The 22,982-nt window shown below is 44.5% G+C and overlaps 2 protein-coding genes across 2 annotated transcripts in view; one reads left to right on the top strand and one right to left on the bottom strand.

Moving 5' to 3' along the window:
• The window catches only part of LOC139986447 (dynein axonemal heavy chain 1), a 54,033-nt gene that overhangs the window by 15,262 nt on the left and 15,789 nt on the right, over positions 1–22,982 (top strand). Inside the window, exons 22-33 of the mRNA XM_072001795.1 lie at positions 16,486–16,640; positions 17,388–17,627; positions 18,081–18,159; positions 18,247–18,400; positions 19,228–19,432; positions 19,513–19,631; positions 19,699–19,904; positions 20,098–20,260; positions 20,350–20,510; positions 21,847–22,062; positions 22,338–22,562; positions 22,757–22,919. Of these exons, the coding sequence (XP_071857896.1) occupies positions 16,486–16,640; positions 17,388–17,627; positions 18,081–18,159; positions 18,247–18,400; positions 19,228–19,432; positions 19,513–19,631; positions 19,699–19,904; positions 20,098–20,260; positions 20,350–20,510; positions 21,847–22,062; positions 22,338–22,562; positions 22,757–22,919 (2,086 nt within the window). The remainder of the gene's footprint in view (positions 1–16,485; positions 16,641–17,387; positions 17,628–18,080; positions 18,160–18,246; positions 18,401–19,227; positions 19,433–19,512; positions 19,632–19,698; positions 19,905–20,097; positions 20,261–20,349; positions 20,511–21,846; positions 22,063–22,337; positions 22,563–22,756; positions 22,920–22,982) is intronic.
• On the bottom strand, positions 568–12,360 carry LOC139991653 (uncharacterized). The gene is made up of 4 exons (XM_072011916.1): positions 11,359–12,360; positions 2,631–2,829; positions 1,388–1,493; positions 568–1,143 (listed from the first exon to the last, which is right to left on the bottom strand). The coding sequence occupies exons 1-4, from the start codon at positions 12,235–12,237 to the stop codon at positions 912–914; spliced, it is 1,416 nt and encodes a 471-aa protein (XP_071868017.1). The 5' UTR covers positions 12,238–12,360; the 3' UTR covers positions 568–911.

Here is a 22,982-nt window from a genome sequence, read left to right as displayed (position 1 = left end):
ATTAATGATTTAAACGAACACACGTTTAGAAGACGTTGAGACATTTATCGTTTACTTATGTTGGTAATTCGGTCGAACGTTCCAAGTGGGAAATTTGATCGAACGTCGGAGCACTGACAAAGCGTAACGATACACGTGTACTTTCGTATAATTTCTCTAATTTCTATAATCAATACGTAGTTTCCACGATACAAGTAGATGCCACATAGAAATAACGAATTTTACACCGAGTCTGCGAATTTTTCCATGCAACGTTCCGAGTATTAACGCGTGTATTAAACCGAGGTGTCGAGGTTGTTGAAAGTTACAAGTTTATCCTTTTGCTTTTAACGTAATATCCTTTTATCCTGTCTCGAATGGAACAGGATAAAACAGGATACGTATGCGAGATACGTACTCGCCTGGATAGGCTATTACGACTAATAGAAACGCCTTTAACTTATTTGAACCATCGGTAATCGCATATAATCGCGTATAATCTGTTTCATCGAGGGTCGGCCATTTACTCGAAGTTTCGGAAGATTTTGCAAAGATGAAAACGCGTGTCTGTCAGCCCGACAGACGATTTTTCTATTTTCATTTCTCGCTTACACGATCGAACGACGTAACCGCGAACCGTTTCTCAGACTTTTTATTACGCTTAGTACCTCCGACAGCAGAACAAAGCGGTTCAACATGGATATTTGATCGAGCCGAGATAGCTGGTTCGTTGTACGCGTTGTTTTGCTCGTCGAAGCAAACCGATGGCGAATTGTCGAATCGAAGACGACGACGAGGACGAAGATTCGCGTTTGCGAATGAAAGAACGAGGGTGAGAAACGGCCGAACGTGATGATCGTGCGCGTCGCGCGACGCAATTGAAATCGCCGTGGTTGTATACTTGGATTTGCTCGAAAACGTTTCCGTCGCTCCTATATGTATCGTCGTAGATTGCAGTGATACCTGGTCATGGTTTTCAGTATCTTGCGCAGCAACTGTTGCAGACAACGCCTAAACGTGATGCCGCACATTGCGTACAATAAGAAATTGATGCTGAAGTTGGTGTAATAGAGGAGCATGAAGAACTGCTGCAAACACCAGAGCAGATCGGGCGTGTTCTTGCGGGCCAGCGTGAAGAAGAATACGCACAATCGAATCACGTAGCTGGAAAACGAGAGTTTGCTTTGTTGGTAAATCGAAGTTGGCAGCTTGTCGGAAGAATCGCAAGTATAGGAACGTGCGAACGTGCAACGCGATGAATTTTTATTTATTGCACAGAAAATATCGTTCATCGTGGATCGTCGGTGGTTCCGTAGAACACGTCGTTGATATCTCTCACCGAGATGTTAAACATATTGAAAGATATTAAATCAACGTATCGAATATATATCGATAAATGGCCGTTTACCTCGGCAAATTGAGAAGAATGAAAACGGTGCTGATGAGAAGCAGCATTTTCGTGATGCTCTGTTGATTCCTCGTTGACACGAGATTCCTCGAGGACGATCTAATATCTGCAACAGAGAAAGAAAAAGTATTGCAAGTACGGTGCGAGCGGCCGGGAATTTCCGCAACGACGTTCGAGTAACTCGACTTTTCGCTTGGCCTTCTGTTTCCCCCTTTTTTTTTTTTTTTTTTTTTGGAAATGCGGTGCGCGGGTGTTATTTCGTCGTGTTTCGGATTTTAACCCAAGGTACGACCTTTTCGTACGTTCGAAACGTCGAATAGACGCTATCCGTAACTTTCGAACGAGTAACCTACCCTAGCGTTAACGGAATCCATGTACGAAGACTACGAATCGAAACGTTGAAAAAATGCGGTAAAATCGGACGACTTTTTTTCCTCGAAGTCGAACGAATCACGAGAAGAATAGAGGCATACGGTTCGAAAGCGGCCGGCAGTAGTCCAGCGGGTAATTCGACCGACCAATTTAACGATCCAATCGTTCGTCGTTCCAACGAAACGTTACGGTTTCGTTTCGTCGCGATTCGTTTTCGCTCCGTTTCGCTTTACGCCGATCTAGCCTGTTCCTTTCCGCGATAACAACACCAAAGCGACGATTACCGATATACTCGAGCAAATTTTCCTTACCAGAGTCGAAGTATTACGGCTAGGAGAAATTCCGTACATGGAAACGCGCTCGACCTGCATCGTGCTCGCGTCTCTATCTCGCGTTCTTACAGAATATTTCTCCTCTCGCGAATACGGTTTAACGAACCTCGCTTCGTCCGAGAGCGAATGCCTCTTGTACGAGTTTCCATCTCGGTTAATCTCGTTGGAAGGACCGAGGAGACGAAGAAGGAAGGTGAAGCAGCAGCCTGCCCCTGCTTGATTCGTACGATCCGTCTTAAAAATTCTTTCCTCGGATTTCTATAAAACTGAATTACTAACGCGCCCGATGATTGCGGTTACGTTCGAAGCGGACGTACGAGAGTCAGAATCAACGATGTTTAATAGGAAATCGAACCAAATCGAACTATTAACATCGACATCGACGTCCATTTTCAGTTTCGTTTCACCGACTTGGTTCTAGAGATCGCAGAGAATAGGCGAGTTATTCGACCGTGTGGTTTGGCCTGTTTTAGATGCTTCGCTTTCTTGCACGTATCTGTACATAGATAGACACAAAGGATACACGTATGTGTACTTACGTATACAGCGAGTTGCTATTTCGGGCAACTGACAAGCGTTTCGTGGGGTTGATGGCGGCGCGGACGTGGTTTGATGCCGAGAGTGATGAGAATGGTTGTTCTTGGACGAGTGAAACGATTGCTGCGACGGTGGCCGTCGGCCTCCGACCACTGGTCCCAGATTAATGCCGCCAGCTCCGTTGTTGCTGCTGCCGGCACTCTGAAAACCGACGAACAAATTTACCAATTACGACTAACGCAACGTTCGTAGGTTTAAAAAGGCGAAAAGTAAAGTTAGAGCTGCGCCGTCGTGTACGCGCGAAATAGAAGCGACAACATGGTGGAGAAAGCCGATTCGATTAAGCGACGCGACACCGCTACGCTGCGAGAGATAACCTGCTGGCAATAAAGGTCCACGGGAAGCCAATAATTTTTCAGCCACGGTACCAGTTTCTTGAAACGTTATCCTACTTATTATCGGCATGGTTAGATGGGCTGGCGGTATTCTTTCCCATGCTGGTCACGAACGCGTTACTTAACCACGATCCTCTAATAAGCGATACGCGTGTCTCATCTATCATAATCACCCTTAAATGCTGTTGTCTCTGGTGGACGATACGATGAGAAAAACTTATCCTTCTTTTGGATTAAACGGTAGATATTACGACTAACGAGGTATTTGCGTCAAAGGTACGGTCGACGCGAACTCGTGGGCAAACTCTTGATCGAAACGCGAATTCATTTATCTCGGAACTATCGTTCGAGGAAAAATCGTTTCGCCAAAACGGTTTCGGTTAATGTTTCGGTTAATTCTCGAGCGAATAGTCATCAGCCGAGAACTCGATTCCATTTTATGGTGTATTTTATGTTTATATTTTAGGGTGTATGCATGATTCGGGGTTAAACTAATTTTCTATTTCGAGTCGACGCTTCGAGCGAAAATACGGGAGCAAATTTGGACGAATAAAGAAGAGAAAGTACGAAAGAAAGCAGGCAGAATTATTTTTGCAATTGTTAGGTACGTAGATTCGGACATTGGCTGCCAATACGCTATGGATAAAAGTGGTATCGTATCGGTTGGAACAACAAACGTATCGTTTCCGAGCGCGAGTAACAATTTGCAAGTTCAACGGGCATATCGATATCGCGGGAACGAGGCGACCGATAGGAGGAGAATGTAGGTTAACGCGGCTCGTCCAAGTTATTTACACCGGATCACGATGAATCGCAAGAACGGACTCGATCGCCTCGTCGACTAAGGGACGAAGGAGAATGCGAAGGAGAACGGCAGAACTGCATTTTCCTGCTGTCGTAAAACAGAAAAGAGACGCGAAGAAATAATTCGCATCCAAACGCAACCATCTTTATTCGCTTTCTATCGGTAGCATTTTCATCGAAAACGATCGAACGTAAAAGCCACGGTCTCGTATCTTTGTACAACATTTTAGATCAGGAGAACAAACGGTTATTTTATAAGGTTGTTTCTGTTGGTAGAGCAGTCGGTTTGTTACTTTCAAGAGTAAAGAAAGTTACTCGCTGATTCTTCATCGTCGATTATTCGACGTAAATCGTAGCTGTAGAATCGGCAGACCTTTTGTCCGAGAAAACGAATCGAGTTACGACACAACTCGCCGCTTACGCGTCTAGCCTACGAATCTGTAGGCAGAGTTTGCGTATCGATCGGAGGAACGAGCATCGCGTTCGATCTTTGCGAATCGTTCGAAAAATGGCGTCGTTCGATCGAACGCTATCCTATCTTTAACTGTCTAAAACGAATATTTACAAAAGTATGAAACGGGGGCTTGGTTCGAACGAAGAATTTCAATTAGGGTAGGTAAAAAATAAAGATGTAAACGCGAGGTATAAAGGGTCGAAGAGAGTTTCTCGCGATAAAACCCCGCTTCTTGTAACAGCTTTTCTTCCCCTTTACGCTTTATCGCTATCGTAACGAGAAGAATCCCGAAACTCAAAACGAAAGAACCGTCTCTTTATTTGCGTCGTTTTTCTTTCGCAAATTCATTCCTCGTTACGGTGGAATTTATCAGTCGTCGAACGGTTTTGTCGCGATTTTTCGCTCGGCCATTTAGTCGTGTATCGCGGTATGATCGATTCTTTGAGGAGAAAGAATGGAAAAGAGTCGGTTTCTTCGATCGGTTAATCCGTAAGGTTGAACGATAGAACGAATAATTCAGTGCAGCGAAACGTACGAGTCTCGCAATCGTGGAACGAGCGAAATTCGTCCAACGTGATCAAACACCTTCTCCTCTTCTTTTTTTTTTTTTTTTTTTCTTATTGGGTCACGGTCTATCGAAAGAGGCGCCTCGTTAAAAAAAAAAAAAGCGATATCGTTGGTAGAGTCGACGGAAAAGCGTACGCAAAGTGTGAAATCAGCCAGCTTTATGCAGATTTCATGGTAATATCGATTGCGAGAGTGTGTAGGTATCGAGTATACGTGATTTGATCATCGTCCCACTTGGACTAGAGCGGCGCGTGGCGTTGATAAAACGAGCCGATATATCGGGTGACCCTGGAAACGCAGAATATTTGAATAATTTATGATAAGAGAATAAGGAGTTGCAGGCGTGACATTGTATTGGACGGAATATAGCAGGGGGCCGTAAACTATAATTCCCCCAGTGGCATCGCTAATGAATACCGTAGATTTCATGGCTATACCGCCGGCATTTTGTACGCTTTTCCCCATACCGAGCGTATTTCGTTAGAAGCGTATTGAAATTCATCACCTGGTCGATAACTATATATATATATATATCGAAGAAAACGAAGAGGAGAATTCGCAGAAACGATGTTCTTTTACGAATCGATTCGAACATCACGGTTTAAATTCTTTCTCTCAAATTGTCACTGCGAAAGAGGCGGAAAGATTTGGTTCGTAAACCTTTAAACGAACGATTTTCGGTCGACAAACGGAAGCTCGAAGAGGAAAACAGATCGAGTAAAAAAACTGTGTTCTTCGAGTTTTTGTAATACCAGCGATACGACACACGCGAATACAACCTGCTATTTCTTGCGCTTGGCAACGAACCACGCTCTAGAAGAGCGCTCTTCTTCTTTTCATTTTCAACGAGTTTCGCCTCGATGGTTTAAATTAGCTTTGTGGGAAACGAAATTGCACGGAATACGATATTCATCCACGAGGATGCACACGGTCGTCGCGACCTCACTCTCCTATCGTCCAATCGACTCCGTTTGTCGTCTCGTTACGATAACATTATATTCGAAAGCTAAACCGTCGCGTAATAACGTCTCGACGATCGATGCACCTGCCAGTTTCTCGATTTCCATTCGACAGAGCGTCAACCGAGATCGTTGTTTGCCAGCAGGTTCGAACGTTCCCTGACAGCCGTTGCTTTCGTTCTTCCAACGTTTCTATCGTTCGATAGATTTTGGTCGGTCGGTCGATCGATCAGCCAATCGTTAATCGGTCCACGTTTCCGACGTACCGTCACGCTGTAATTTCATTTCCAATCGTGCAACTGTTAAACGCGAGAGTCCGATGTAACCTAAATACCGTTAAATACGGTTAAATACGGTTAAATACGACTTAATCGTCGACCAAGTTGGCACGAAACGTACAGGTACGCGTACGCATGCAGATACGTAGTACGTATACGCGTAGCATCGTCGTTCGGATCGTGGAGTAGTTAGCTTCGCTTCAGGGTCGATAAGACGTTGTTGTAATTGTAAGTACTCGTGCAACGTACGAGCGAACAACGTCCTAAACCATTCGCTTTATTCCTTTCATTCCGTTAACCGATATAGCAAAACGCTCGATACGATTCTTTAATTTTCTACGTTACGTTCGCGTAATACAAAATATATCGCGTGCTTTAACGTTACCACAAAAGTCAATAGTCGGATAATCGATGTAATTAACGCGAAATTACCGATTCTGTGAGTTTCGAATTTTCGAACGCGTTTCATTTGTCACGAATGTTTCTACTACTACTTTGTATCGCGTTGTTTAATATTTTTTCGAGCCTTTGAACATCGAAGAAAGAAGACGCGTATCGATATCTCCGGTCGAAAGAGAAGTTCGATACTCGAGGTAACGTTTCGTTAAGGGAAGCCCGCGTTTCAGAGAACGAAGCAAATTAAAAGAAACCGTGTTTAAGAGGGCGATTAATTGGCAGTTTTTGAAAACGCAATTTCGTTCCGTCGTCGACGGTTTTTTCATTTCCGTGTAATAATACGAGTCACGCGGCTACGCCCCGTTTATTTATCGAGAAGCACTCGATAATTTTCTGCCAATGACAGATTTATCGCGACATTGGCAGAGGTAGGATGGAAAGAGGCTATCGCGTTTGTACGAATATCGGTGCGCGTTGCAGCGAAGAATAAAATCGTTTAACGATTCATCCGAGACCGTTCCCGCCCCCTTGCATCCACCTACCATTGATTTATTCTACCGTCAAAGACAAACGAACTATTATAAAAGGCAAATTGACGAACGAAAGTGTACCGTCGTGCCGAACGATCGCCGTTTATCGAATATCGAAACAGAGAATATTCATAGAGCGATTCGTGCGGTTAGATTCGCCCGAAGCCAACGATCGATTCGCATCTTGGAACGATCGTCGCAGCGTGGTTCGTAACCGTTGTACGTAACCGTAACCGGATCGAAAGGACGCGGATTGACGTATCATAGCCGAGCGATCGAAAACTCTGTAAAGATGAATGGCGACGGTTACGTAAGCCGAAGATATTTATACGTTGATCGAAAATAGCTGATTCGCGGTTACCGACCACCGGAACGCGAGAGCAGAGGGGGAAAAAAATCAACGAGAGCTCGAGAAGCAATTATTCCATTCTGCTTCGTATCGATGATCGATCGTGATCGCGTTTCGTCCGGCGTCGATGATTCCGTGTCGAAAACGGGAATAAAATTTCGTCTTTCGCGACTCTTTGATTTACTTGCAGCGATATCGTGCATATATTTCAATCACCCGGAAACGGTTATTACGATTGATTTAACTCGTAATTTAACTCCAGCTGTGTAAGCGCGTGTACTTTGAAACACCGCTTGTAGCGGTGTATAATAAGCAAAAGCGAAGAAGATTCGATCAATCGATTACGTTTCGAACGCTTATGTTCGAGCGGACAGGCAGAAAAAAAAAACGATCGTTTTCCTTCGTTCTTTTCGTTACGATCTAATTAGTTGGAAAACCCGCCGCTCTTGAAAGAACGCTACGCGTTCTCGTTTTTCCATTCTATCGCCTTTCGAAAAGTTCTTCTTTCGAAAGTATGATTTTCCATTCGTCCGCTCTCCTAAATCCTCTTCGGTCCTTTTCTCCAATACACGCGCATACGCGATACGTACACGCGTATGTATACGCACGGTTTTTGCGTACGTCGGCTATATCGAAAAATATGGTCGACGTGGAAAGTCTATAGCGTTTACTGGCTCGATTGATATCGAGTCGCGCCCTGTTTAGTTAACCATATCGAAGAGAATTATTTTTTATATAAATTTCCGAGAAAATACGAAACGAATGAATTCACCGCTCCTAGTCGATGCTTCGGTAAAATGAAATGTTGGAAATTTCAACGAGATAACGTTCCACCTTGTGCATCGAGGACGCAAGGACGAGCAAACGGAATAGCAGAGCTCAGGTGGAATATGCACCTACCGTACGCTGGATAATTTCGTCTTATACACGCGTAAAAGATAAAAAGAACTCGATTTGTATCGAATCTTTGCTTAGATACCGGGTAGATACCGCTGTGCCGGTCTTTCTGGTCGACTCGTTCTGGTCGGTAAAGAGACGCGAATCAACGCGGAATTGTCGTAAAATGCTCGTCTAGCCGGCCCCGTTACCACCCTTTCATCGCAAATACGTCTTTTTCGTCGCGTCCCTGAATCTAATTGCAAGCTACGCGCCGGTTTGTCAGCCACTTTTGCCGCTGTGCGCGTTACTAGATCCAGAACGGACCGCGTCTCTTTTATTCTTCCTCTTCTCCGTATCTGTTTTTCCGTGTTCACCTTCCCGTTCCATTGCGATAACAGAGTGTCGTTGGACGTTGAATCAAGTTCACGCTACTCTCTCAACTTTATCGCGCTCTGTCGTCGGATCACGTTCTTTGTTATTATTCGTTCCGCGCTTCGCGACGACGAATGTTATACATTTATAACGGCTAAAGATAGATCAAATTTCGTTTATAGACGATGCGCGACACGAATATATATTTTACGAGTACATTTATAGTTATATCTTAAGACTACGGCCAATTACACGCGATATCTCGCGTATCGAATCGCGTAAATCGCATAGCGTTAAATAATCGTATCGCGTAGAATTTCGCGAAACCACCGGCGATGAATCCGCCTGTTACGTCGTTAACCCGTGGATTGGATCTAGACGCGCCTAGATGTGCGAACGGATGAAAACGAAGGAAAAACGGACAAAGACGGATTAGTTAACAACCAACGAATGCTTGCCGACGCTTTTAAACTGTTACGGAGTTATTCGTATACGTTCTACGGGATCGATTCGATCGGTAGACGTAGCTATAAAAATTGGAGAATTGAAATCGAAGGAACGTTAGAAAGGTCGTTCTGTCGCGAACGTTTTTAAAAGCCACCGTCGGATCGGATCGTTCGAACGGATCGACTATTTTCGGAATTCGTGATACGTTCGTTAGCGCGTGTGTACACGTGTTCACTCACGCGTGTAAAATCTAAATTACTGAAACGCGGCAGACTATCTCAAAGTTTACATAACGTTGAAGTAGCGTCCTTTGGAGACGAGGCAATTCGGAACAACGTTTCGCGTGTAGCGACGCGACGATTCGTCGAAAGTTTATAGACTCGAACTAATCTAATTTTTCTAGCTATATGCTATTGCGAAACTTGACGTTTGCGTTAGTTTGCTCGTTCCAAAGTTATAACGAGTTTCTCTGTTTTTAGTCGTTGTTATCCGTGTTGTCTGATCGAACTGATATAATAATTTAACGCAATTCGATTTACGTTTTCCGTTGACGGATAAATATTTTTAAACGAACGAAACAGCAAAGGAAAATGCCATTTCGGCCAATGTTCCATCGGCTTATAATCGTTTTCTAAAATACGCTTTGCCCGTGAAACGAACTGCTCGTTAACGACGATAAAAAGTCGCGTTAACGTCTGACATTGGATACATCGGAATATACGTGTATACAAGTTACAAGTTCGACGAGGATAAATCCCGTTCTCCTTTCTAATTTCAGCCTATCGTATAGATGGTCCGTTAATTGCAAGCGAAAGGTAGGAGAAGCAAAAGCTTCGAAAGGATCGAGCAAAATTAAGAGAAAGATATATGCGTGTTCGTTAGGTTCTAAGCGATTGAAAACGGCATTTGCGTTATTAAGAAGGAAAAAATCGAGTCGAGACAGCCGGTCCAGGTTGGCGCCTATGGTGACTACCGCGTAATATATTGCTGCCTTTGTATACGCACGATCCTCCGGTCCGATCGAGATTTTACGCGTCTAAATAAATGTCTTCGGTCGGAACACTTAATCCACGGGAAACGTTTAGGTTAGCGAACCACATTATTCGAACATCATCGAGTCGGATTAGAAAAAATAACTCGAACGTTTGAGTTTCTTTGGAAAAACAAGTGGAGCCCGAGGGAAACGTTCCTAAGCGTGCATTTCACCGCCGATGTTTGTCTTGCACGCAAGAAAAACAAAAATATAGTCCAGTTACGAGACTGAAGCCAAGCGTGAAGACGGCGTGCATTGAAAATAGCAACGTCCATTAACCGTCGAATATTTGAACGAGACGAGAGGCCGTCGCTTTTTTCCCCCCTTCGATTCGTCGCTAGTCGCTGCAAACACAAAAACTCGAAAAGGAAAGTTAATCCAAGCTCTGGCACTTTCACGAGCGAAAAACTGACGCGATTTCGATATACGTACGTATCGTTTTAAACGTAAATTTAATAATTTCCGTACTCGCGTACGGGTTCTTTGTTAAACCGAGCAACTTTTGTAAAAAGAAATACGCGGAGAATGGTAACGATCCAACGTTCGTGCCAACGCACGGACTCGAAAGTATCGAAAGTCGAAAGATTCGGAACGTTTAGGATACCGTTTCCAGTATATTTTGATCGTTACAGAATCGGTTCTCTTTGACTTTTCTATTACGAATAATATAAAACAGGCTTGGATCGAACGGAAGTGGAACGGTCGAAGCAACAACGAACGAGGTAACGACGAGCGTGCGTCGAAATGGACGATAATGAAAAGCCAAGTTCGTAGGATGAAAGTGAAACGATGTACGTACTTACGATAAAAGGTAAATGATCGTAACGAGATGGAAAACGACGACGGCCCGGTGAAATCCAATCTTAAATACTTAAATACTGAAATACTCGACTTCGAAGGCGAATTATTTTTGTGAAAGAAGAAGACGGAAGCGTGGAATAAATTGCAGCCGATGTAGGCAACGCCGGTCGCGTAGCTACGTTCGTACGTGTGAATTTAACATTTAGCATCGATTTCGTATCAACGTTCGAGTTTGCCCGGATCAAACGACGTTACGGTTAATAGAGTCGATCGGTTTGCCTTGCGCGACCTACGACGTACAATGAAAAGCTAATTTACCATGGATATAGTTGGCGATCGAAGATTTTCTTACAACGTTATCGCGTGATCGCGATATAGCAACGTTGAATCGAATACCGGCAGCATTAAATCTCAATAACCGTTCGATAACCGAACGATCGGTTTCGATCAAACGATTTTCACTCACCGGAATCTGATTCAGATTGATGTCCGACTGTTCTCTGCTCGGGCAGTCCGTGGACGTGGTCGAAGACTGCTTGAATCGCCTGCTGAACCTCAACAAGTTCCTCATGATCATAGTGTTCATGACGATGATAAGCACGAGCGGCGCTATCAGACTGGCTATGCTGTCGATTATGCTGATTATCTTCATGGTCTCCAGGTATTCGACCTTCAGATCGCAATAATCTTCACCGTCCCTGTTGATCACTCCAGCCGTGACAAAGGAGTAGGAATGACTGGCCAAAGCCAGAATCACCAACACCAGCACGATGGTCTTTGCCCTGGCTATAGTGCATATATGAGGTCTGTGCAGAGGATACTGAACGGCTATGAATCTTTCCACCGTGAACGCGACGATCAACCAGACGCTCAAAGAGCTGCAGACGGCGCTCACATAGACCAACGTTTCGCACCAACCCTCTTTATTGAACACCTTCCATCCTAGCGTGTTGTTCAACCAAACCAAAAGCAAAGTGACTAAGAAGCCAAAGTCAGCGGTGGCCAGGGCGGCCAGGTAATAGCTGGAGCTTCGTATTCTCAGATGCGTGTTTAGAAAGACGACGCAGGACAACAGATTGCCTACCAAGCCTAGCAAAATGATGGAGGGAATGTAGTACTGATGAAAGAAATCCAGCAGAAAGTATAAAGCGTGACAAGCTTCTATCGGTTTCTCCTCGAAATCTATGCTCGGATCGAAGCTTCTGTTTCTGTAACCGTAATGCGTCAAATTGGTCCACGTGGTTGGGGTGGCGGACCGTCGGGAACGCGCAGATACGTCTACGATCGAGGACTCCTGAACGCCGCATCTCGTACGTAGATTGTACGTGGACGCGACGGACAACATGTTTCCTTCTCTTTGCTATATCTCTTTGCTCTCTTATTTTCCATAAAACGCGCCGATTTGCCTCGAAAGATTCTCTACGAAAGAGTCGAAGCGACGTCGATTTCCATTTTCTATTTTTCACTCGCCATCTTTTCCAAAAAGCTGTCTTCGAAGCGGCGAAATTCCTCGAGAGGTCCTCGTTAATTCGTCCCCGTGCCGAATTCGATCGCGAGATCGGACGATCCCTTCTCTCCGCTATCGGGTCGTCGTTTAAAAATTTCGCTCGACGACAGATTCGAAATTTTTATCGGTCGAACGAAATTCGAACAACGATCGCGTCCAATCAATTGTCCAGCTTGCCGAGAGATTCAACGTAAGTTCGCGATACTATCCGGAGCGCTATGTCCCCGCGCTTGTACGATAAGATAAATCTAAGGATAAGGAGAAAAGCTGGGGCAGGAAGAAAACATTCGACTTTCATCCCCTTGAATTGTTCCAGGTGTCGGAGTTTCGGTTACTCGCAGGTGTACTTTGATCGTACGATTCGGACGACAACGGATCGTCCAATTTCGAATATAAGGAATATAAGGTGTTTCTTAAACTTGTTGCTTCGAGTGCCTCTCAGATATCGATCGATGGTTCGTAGTAACGTTTAATACCTCCCGAGATTTCTCGAATTCTTCGTTCATTCTCTCGACGGGCGTTCGTTTGTTTGCTCGTGAAAGTAGGAAATATTATAAATATATGTCCACTCGTGCGGAGGTAAATTCAGTTCAGAACGTTTCCAACTCGCGAACGAGTGACAAGTGTTTCCAACTAGCTGTTGAAAAAAAATATTCCTCTCGTTTCGTTTGTAGATTTAAATCCCACACAATGTCAATAAACACGGAATGTTTCTAACTGGTGGCGTACGTGTGGCACGGATCGATTTACTTTGGTATTCTTAGATCTCTGAAATCTTTCAATTATTCCACCAAACTGGCGTGTCCGCGACTGGTCTCTCGATCGTTCCAACTAACACGGACAACGTTTTAGCGAGTAATTGGTCGATCAACGGCCTTCGATATCCGTCGCGTTCGCAAATTAGGAATTCGCCGATGGCAAATAACCGCCACGGAATTTCACCGACGGATCTTCGTCTCGATATCGCGGAATGTTTAAAAGTGGCCGCGAGATAATCTCTGGTAATTTGGATGTAGATCGTAGAGGAAAGTTCGATGGTCTGGGTTCTTCGAGGCCTGTGGCGTTTCAGCGTGTTCACCTTTCAAAGTCTCTCGACCAGCAACCAAGTAGTCACGAAAATAGTTCGTTCCCTCCGTATACCACGCTGCGTACTTTTTTCGAGCGGCCTACGAAACCATAGCTCGGCCTATATCTAATTACCATAAAATGGAGCGTCACTTTCGTTTCCGTGCGTTACAGAGCACGGAAGACGATGGTCGGTGCGATTGGAATACGCCAGCGAGTCGGTTTCCCTGGAATGATAAGATGAACGCGATCGCGCCGTTGGATGCGCGAATACCTGAAAGTGGAATGCAACCGGAGGACGAGTATCGATCGGATAAACTATCTTCGTATCCGATGAAATCTCTCGAGAGTCGACAGCGACGGCTTTCTCTGTTCGCATCGAGCGATGCGTCGTTGAACGCGAAAATTCGCAAGTTTGTACGAACAGTGGCCGGGCGGCGCGCGCGTTCCCTTCTTTCAGCGTTTCGTCTTTTTTCCGCTTACGTTCTTTTCTATCTTACGCGTTGCGCTTTTTACGCCGAACGGACTTGTTCGGCCCGCTTTCCAACGTTTATCGCCAGCAGACTTGAAATTCCTTTTTTCCGAGCCAAATCGTTTCCACGTTATTCCTGTCTCGTGGGTCAATTTTTCCGTTTCCGATGCTTGTTTCTCTTCTTTCCCGAGCCACCAACCTTCCAGTTCTTCTCGTTCAGAGAGAGAGAGAGAGAGCAATACTTTCCGCAGATCGGCTTCCGGATCATCCACGAAGCTAACCGATTACAGCTTCGTATAAATTCCACTTTGCGATATTATTCGTCGTTCGGGATATTCGCATACAGTTGCGAATCGAAAATTTCATCGGAATATACATATCCCGCTTGCTTTTCTTCTTTGCCTCTCCTTTTTTTTTTCGTGACAGTAGTTTTGAAATTGCAGATTTTTTCCCCCTATTTTCCGAGAGTTTTCTGCAGCGTTTTATCAAACGTTGAACGCGTCGTAATCATCTTGGTTCGTACGAGTTCCCACAACGTTCCAGCAAGCTTGTCGATAGAAATTCGAAAAAAAAAAGAAAAAAAAAAAACAACGGTTTTGCTTCATTTCCGTACACATGGAGGATCTAACGCGTCGTTCGATTCACCAAGGCTAGGATAGCGTCTGATCCTGGATCCTGTCATTTTGTCCGCGATAGTTTAATTATTCGACGCGGTGTACGTCGTGGTCGTTCGTACGGAGGATACGCGAATCGAACGTTCAACGACTCGATCGGATCTGTCGCAGGTCGATCTCGATTTCATCGACGTCGATCACACTACTTTTACCTACCATGTATCGTCTTTTACCCAATGCATCGACGAGTACGAGCAAACGTTCGACTGTTCGATGATAATATTTTTCATTCGCTCGTTTGTTTCGTTGCTGTTTGAATCTATCACCGATAGAAACAGAATTTCATTTTAAATTACACGTAGATTTTCGATCGAACGTAGAAATTCTGTATATCGTTATATTATACGTATAACGAGAAGACCGAGATCTTTCGTTTGTCTCGAAATCACTGAAATACGGTTCCGTTCTTTTCTTTTCTTTTTTCTTTTTGTTTTAAAACGTGGTCAAATTAATGACAATTATATGGTTCAACGAAGTGATCTAGGTTTCTCATGCGACGCGATATATATTTCGAAGAGAAACGGTCGACGGGAGCGGCGATATCGGAGCGTCGTGCAACGAGAAACGACGTCGGATAAACTGGAAACACGGTTCACGGTTTCGACGAGTTTGCCGCCCATCGAATTCCTTCGCATGCGCTTCGCAAGCTCTCTCGGGGGGCCGTTGGACGACGCGACGACGCGACGCGCGACATCCGTTCGTTCGCGCGTTCCGCGCGTTCTCGTATCGTCCCGCGTTCGAATGTCTTTGAAAACCTAAAACCTAAACTAAAGATACGTAGAATGAGAAAATCGTGCTCCGAATTGTACGAGATTGCAGGCTTTCCAAGCAAATTGTCGCAGCTGCGACCACTTTCAACCTCGATACCGACGTAAATGCGTACGTCTTACGGCAGATCGACCAACTCGTGCGAAACAAAAATTACGTCTCGCTGAGCGATAAGCGACATCTGGCAAAGTAGTATACACGTATCATAACGTACCAACTTGCAGTGAAACGAGTCGACGCGCAACGAAGCAACCAGACTACCAGTCTTTCTCTCTCTCTCTCTCTTTCTCTCTCGATTCCAAAGTTTTCCCATCGCGATATTCGAAATTTGATAAAGCGGATCGTCGCGCGCTTCCTCGTTTCGTATCAAATCGACCGTTTAAGGTCGTTGTACAACTTAGTCGCGTAGCTTGACACACGGAATGTTCTTTTCGCTGGAAATCATCGGCGATTTAACGTCCGAAGAAGGACGTTGTTTCTCCTTCTTACGAATCCTATGCATCTTCGACCAGGCATTTTGCGCAATTTTCCTATTTATTTATTTTTGCCTGTATCAAGATCTGACTCGTTACGAACTTAATTAAAGCGAGTTTGCGAAACCCTACGCTGTTTTTGATTGGACCGAGCCACCTATGAGAATCCTTATACAACGTGCCTATCTTGACGTACTTATACGCGCTGTATATTTATTTATTTTAAACTATATTATTATTATTATCATCGATTATTTTGATCATTTTCTGTTCCATTTCTTCGTCGCTATGTATAAAAGAGCCGAAATAATATTTTTTCTGAGTCTGATCGTTCAAGGACTTGGTTCTCCGCGTATACCTTGTCTACGTACGCGGCGGAACAAGTAACTTATCGATATAACAGATAAGAGATAATATACTGAAAGTGGAGAAATAAACGTATCTTCGTTCGTTTCATTACGCCTTGTTCGCGTAATCGCTCGCGTCTAATCGAACGAAATATTTTCCTTCTTTGACCAGCTGCGCTACCCCGAATAACGCGAGAAAGTAACGCGATAACGAAATGGCGAAATTAATCGATAGATTTTTTTTTTTTTTAATGCTTTAACGCTATTCGAATTGCTTTTTGTCGCAGTGCTACGAGGTTCTGAAGGAAGCATGCACGAAACTGAAGGGACAGCCACAACCAAGCGGTAAACCATTCGCGACTGTGATCACGCACGTGTTGAATCCAAAATCGATCACGATGGGTCAGCTGTACGGCGAATACGATCTTAACACGCGCGAATGGTGAGTGAACGACGAGTGAAACCGGGACAAGGGATCGAACAAAGTTCATCCCGCCTCTTTGACAGTTGTATCGCGCGTACATGCGTGTGAAAGAGATATTGCTCTTAGCAAGGCGGAATATCGAACAAAGGTTTGCGATACGCGTATATCCTCTATAAATATTATTAGCCTTTTCGTATTATCGATTGTTTCGACGCTGTATTATACCGAACCGTTGCTTATACGACAAACTTTACTTTTACTTAAGTGGACAAACCTTTCTACGGTCGCTCGTGTTTCTTGAATACCAATGTGAAAGCTATTTCTCGTCGTGTAACCGATCGTGCAACTAGTTTGCAGGCAATTTCAGATCGTAAAAATGTGAAATTTATCGAAAGAATTAATTTCGCGCTACCGCGTTTGTCGCGGAACGTATGGTATTTCTCTTCCATGAAAACGCGATTTCAGAGAACGTATCGGATATATATTCGGCGAGTACGGGGATCCGCGCGACACGATTTTTTTTTTTTTTTTATTTTAAACAAACAACGGAGATTGCCGTCCACCGCGAGGTTGTTCGAGCTCGAACAAACAGGCGGAAATATTGGAGGAAAAATTCTCTTCCGCGGAAATTGCGTCGCAATGCGAACAAACTCTTCTTTCCGTGCGCGTCATGCTTTACGTTGAAATGTTCACGCCATAAAAGTTGTTACCGCTCGAAAGTCGCACTTATAGTCGAGGAAACTGAAAGAAAATGCATTTTCTTAGGACCGATGGAATTTTCTCGACGTTGCTCAGAGCTGGAATAGCCGCGGACGATTCGAACAAACGTTGGTACGTTTTCGACGGACCTGTCGATGCGCTGTGGATCGAGAACATGAATACCGTGTTAGACGACAATAAAAAACTTTGTCTAACGTCCGGTGAAATAATGAAGATCCTGCCTACGATGACGATGATGTTCGAAGTAGCTGACCTGAGAGTCGCTTCGCCGGCTACGGTTTCAAGGTTAATTTGCAAAATAATTCATCGATGGATCGTCGATAGAATCGAATAACCGATGTAAATCGTAACGATTGTTTTCGATCGTTAACGCGATAAACAAGGAGAAGCGAAATTACGCGCCAAACCACACCCCTAAACCCTTAGCTATACCGATAGACGAATACAGAGGAAAGAATTTGGCCTAGGCCGATACGCGAAACAAACTTACGTACGAGTACGTACGTATATGCGTACGTAAGTTTACAGAATATTTTAGCCGCATTGCTACCACTTCCGATTGCTTTTACCTTATTTCCGAATAATCCGAACGTGGACGAGCCTCGATCGTCGTTCGATTCGCATCGAGCGTCAAAAAAAAAAAAAAAAAAGAAAAAAAAATAGCGCAAAAAATGCATTAGCTGGTTAGTTCTGTAACGGTGATAATTCGACGATTTTAACCTTTACCCTGATGATCAGATGCGGCATGGTGTATCTGGAACCAGAAGGTTTAGGTCTCGATCCCCTCGTTAATTGCTGGTTAAGACGATTGCCCAAAGTAAGCGTTGTACGAACGGGAAAAGTTCCAACGACCGATCGAAACTTACACGTACGTTGTAGCTAGCACGTAACTGTATAATTACAGAATATGTCGGAATACGTGGACGAAATAGCCGAATTAACCAGGCAATTTTTATTTCCCGGACTGAAAGTTGTACGTAACGATCTACGAGAAATCGTAAACACCGTCGATTCCGGGATGGTACAGTCCTACATAAACTTGATGAACTTTCGGATTGGTCCGATGGCTGGTCGAGACGGGAAACCTCCGCCGAGCGCCAATTTCCAACAGCTTATCCGTAAGAATTCCCTTCAAATACTTTTAACCGTCTTTTCGTCTGACTTTGCTTGTTTCTAGCGTTTAATCGTAAAAGAGAAAATCGTGGACATCGCGATGCTAGAAGAGCGTAGAACCGTAGGATAGTTATTATAGTTTGCCACTATCTACGACGTATCTCTATTCGTAGACTCTACTACTATCTGCCATATAACACATTCTACGTACGTAGACGTGTAAACTTTCTTTCGAGCGAGGAAGCCGAAAAAACGCTTCCGCCTTCCGTACGTACGAAATCAACGATATCGGTTAATAAACGATTTAAACGTTTAGCCGTCGGGAAAAGTTTGTTCTATCGCGTATATAGGACTTTTCCTATTACGTTTGTTGATATAACCGTTTTAGATTATCGTGGAAATTTTGGATCGTCGTAACTATCGATAATACAACGATCGATATCGAGCGACGTCATTTGCACGCGTTACGTGTCCGAATTCGTTCGATTTTGTGGAAAGTAGCTGGACGAGATATTTTTGGAATCTCTGCGCGATCTATTAGATATTCCGTGAGAAAGCACGCGATAAGCTTGATAAATGTTTATAGCGAACGATAGGGAAGTTGGCCGGCGTAAGATTAAGCGTAGGTTACGAAATCGGTAATCTTGGAACCTCTCGTGGCTAGAAAAGATAAATTACGACGAGGGAGCATAATTACCACCGTGTAACGGTGAAAGTGGATTAACTTTGCACTGATAAACTGATCACGTTTATCGGGTTTATCGCGTGAAAGCCAGTCACGACTTTGGAGATGACAACAACGGTATCGTTGCAGCCGGTCTGCTGTCACCGTGGGCAGCTTTCGCCGCGGTTTGGAGTCTCGGAGCGACCAGCGACTATAACAGTCGTCTGATATTCGACGAGTGGACGAGAAAGGTGCAAAGAGACAATCGCCATCCTTTGCCGTTTCCCGACGATGGTTTGGTGTTCGATTACAGGTGTACATCGTTATCGAGCCGAGCGTTCTCCCTCCTTTTCTCCTCGTTTTTTCCGTTTCAATGGCAATTGTCCGCCGTAGATTGCACGACGGAGGCTTTACCGATCCGATCGACGGCCAAGATCCGGTCGCACCAAGGTGGTACAAATGGTTGGACGACGTGGCTGCGATCAACATCACGCCAGAGATGAAGTTTGCCGGTAAACAGCGAAACCGTAATACGTAAACGGTAACAGCGAAATTATTTCGTTACGATCGTAATAACAGACATGGAAATACCGACGATGGACAGCGTAAGAAGCGCGACTCTGATCGGCTATCTGTTGATCAACAACTCGAACGCTCTGTGCGTCGGGCCGACCGGAAGCGGAAAGACTCTGACCGTAACGGCGAAACTTTCAAGGAACATGCCGAAGAAGTTTATTTGCGACTTTATCACGTTCTCTGCCAGAACTAGCGCGAATCAGACTCAGGTATGGGATAGGCGGTATCTTAGAAATATAAGAAATATAAGGGATACAAAGGATATAAGGGATATAAAGGACACGACGGAGTACGAGGAAGAAACATTTCGGAGATTCGTTAAACGGGGAAATAGCGGGGTTCTTTTATTCGAGATTCCAAATGGGGAAACTAAAGAATTATTTTCGTCGTTGCGGTAAAAAGGATTTGATCGACGAGAAATTGACGAAAAGGCGTAAAGACGTGTACGGGCCACCGTTACTTCGACAGCAAATCTTCTTCATCGACGATTTGAACATGCCTGCTCTCGACACGTACGGTGCTCAGCCTCCTATCGAATTGCTCCGACAATTCATGGACTTTCGAGGTAATTCGTTCGAAACGTAATTTGCTCTGTTTCGGCGAACCGAGTGAGTTGTCGCGCGAATACCAGCCGCATCGATGAAAATATTTCAGGATGGTACGACCGGAAGGAGATCGGTTCGTTCAGCCGGATAGAGGATGTGAATTTCGTCGGTGCGATGGGACCGCCTGGTGGCGGTAGAAATCCAATAACCGACAGACTGTTGCGACACTTTCATTTCATCGCATTCCCGGAAATGGAAGACGACGCTAAGGTAATACTTAAACGACGCTTTTCAGCCGGTTAACGAGCGAGGCGCGACGATCACAGTGTGACCGTCGCATAGACAGCCGGAAGTAATTAAGAAACCAGACCAGACGGAGAACGATTAACGTTGCCGAGTGCTTGGCGTCGAAAGTTTCAACGTCTCGACGTGTTACGCTTTCGATTAACGCGATTTCGATTAATCGGACGAACGAAGATTCTATCGGAAATAGGAATTTTCCTGGCGTTCTTCGACCGTTCCAAACCTATGTTGGAACAAAAGCGACCGTAAAATCGATTTTTCGATACAGCCACCCCAAGCGCTAGATGCGTGAAACCCCTTAAACGACGACGACGACAACGACGACGACGACGACGACGACGACCGACCGACTTCCATGGGTAACTTCCACCACAGTCGAGTCGCGTTCATTTTCCTCGACGTTTATCCGGTTTTATTCCATCGAGTCTGTCGATCCACGCCCACAAGGAATAATCGTAGCTCGTGAAAGAGACAAAGTATCGCCGGTGCCTGCCTCTATTTGTCCTCTCCCTCGTGCTCGCTGCAATTAGTCGTCGTAAGTCGTGCCGCTGCCTGCCATAATTTATCTTGATCACCGATTTCGCTAGTAACGAGTGGCCATAACCGTCAGCCCCCGTTCGAATCTGTTTCTTCCCCTGGCGTACGTTTTAAATTGGTTAGATCGGGCAAGGTCGACACGGGCACGCGTTACCTTCCATTCGGGGAGTGTACTTATTCGTGTCGGGTATGCAACTGTTCTCGATAAAAATGTGGAAAATCTCCGTGCGACGTTTCCCAAAGGCGTAGCTGATGGAAGACGGAGGTAACGAGAAACGACGAACGAGCGAATTAACGTCCAAGTACGACGATGTACGTACGAGTTTTTTTTTAAAAAAAAAGCTTTTAAATTCGAAGCGTTGCTCCTTATTTGCCAAATACGCATTCGAAGATATTATACCACGTTGCGTTACAAGGGAAGAAAATTTCTAAAGTCCATTGTTTCAGAGATCCATTGGTTAGACGCGTCGAAGATCGTTCAGAGGGACGAGACGTGAAAAAATCGAACGAGTCCGTTTTTAATCTTTTTTTTTTTTTTTTTTCGTTCGCCACGTTTGTCGCCACGCTTTTCTCGCCACGTTTGTCGCTAACGAACCACCTATCTTTGACAATTTCTGACAAATAAACGTGCCAAAGTTTTTAAGCCAAGTCGAGGTCTTGGTTCGAGTAACGAATTTTCAAAAATGCAAAGAACAAGCAGACACGAATTAACGAAAAAAAAAAATATATATATATATATATACGATCGTCCACGTTTTTACGTTAGAGACACATCTTTGGAACGATACTAAATGCCTGGCTGTCCATGACGCCGCACTTTGCACACATGTTGGACACTTTTGTGAACTCGACGTTGGATTTATATACCGTTATATGCAAGCAGTTGCTGCCGACGCCTCACAAGTCTCATTATACCTATAACATTCGCGATCTCGGCAAAGTGTTCCAAGGAATGCTCATGATGAATCCGGCAAAAATAGAGGTTGGTAAAGCCTCGACGAGTATCTTTCCTTTCATTGCTTTCACATCGTTTATAAATTTAACGGATTATTGCAACGGACGAAATACGGTTATATATCGTGTGTGTTTCTTTATATCAACGTTACCATACGAACGTTAACGACAAAGATGGCTGTAACCGCGCGTAACGTATCCGCCAAACGTAACGGCGTCAATAATATGCTCGTCGATGCGATAATTCCGATAAAAGCTCATATAGGTTAATAACGATCGAGTGAAACAAACGATGTTATCCAGCGTCGAGAAAAATTATTGTTACTCTGGTATCACGAGAACGTACGAGTGTTCAGCGATCGTTTGGTGAACGAGCAAGACCGAAAATGGTTCGACGACCTTTTACGAAATACGATGAGCAGAGAGTTTCGGTGCGATCCCAGTGAAATTGTCGGCGATGTAACGTTATTTTTCGGTGACTTTGTTGGGACCAGCAAACAGTACGACGAAATAACCGATCGGAAGAAGGCAAGTGTTTATACGTATTAGAACAATAACGGCGATGATTCGCGTCCGTCGCAACGAACGAGTCGTTCGAATAGACGCGGCCGTTTCTTATTCTCGTTCGAATACCGTAGCAAAATATTCTCGTTTTCTTAATCGTTCGCGTCGATATACGATAATTTGAACGCGTTACCAGTTACCAGTTATATTGCTCGCAGATGGAACGCGTATTGGAGGAATTCTTGGAAGATTACAATGCTACGACAACGACACCCATGAAGCTGGTGCTGTTCCAAGACGCTATGGATCATATCTGCAGGATCAATCGAATCCTACGACAGCCTCGAGGAAACGCTCTACTTCTGGGAATGGGAGGATCGGGTGACGTAGAGAAAATGTTTCGCACGATCGCTCGCAAAGTTTGCCAGCGTTGCCCGTCGAATA

Source organism: Bombus fervidus, chromosome 1 (assembly GCF_041682495.2).
Source record: "Bombus fervidus isolate BK054 chromosome 1, iyBomFerv1, whole genome shotgun sequence".
Classification (NCBI taxonomy): domain Eukaryota; kingdom Metazoa; phylum Arthropoda; class Insecta; order Hymenoptera; family Apidae; genus Bombus; species Bombus fervidus.
Note: the sequence above shows the minus strand (reverse complement) of the source record. Positions and strands in the feature narration are given on the sequence as shown.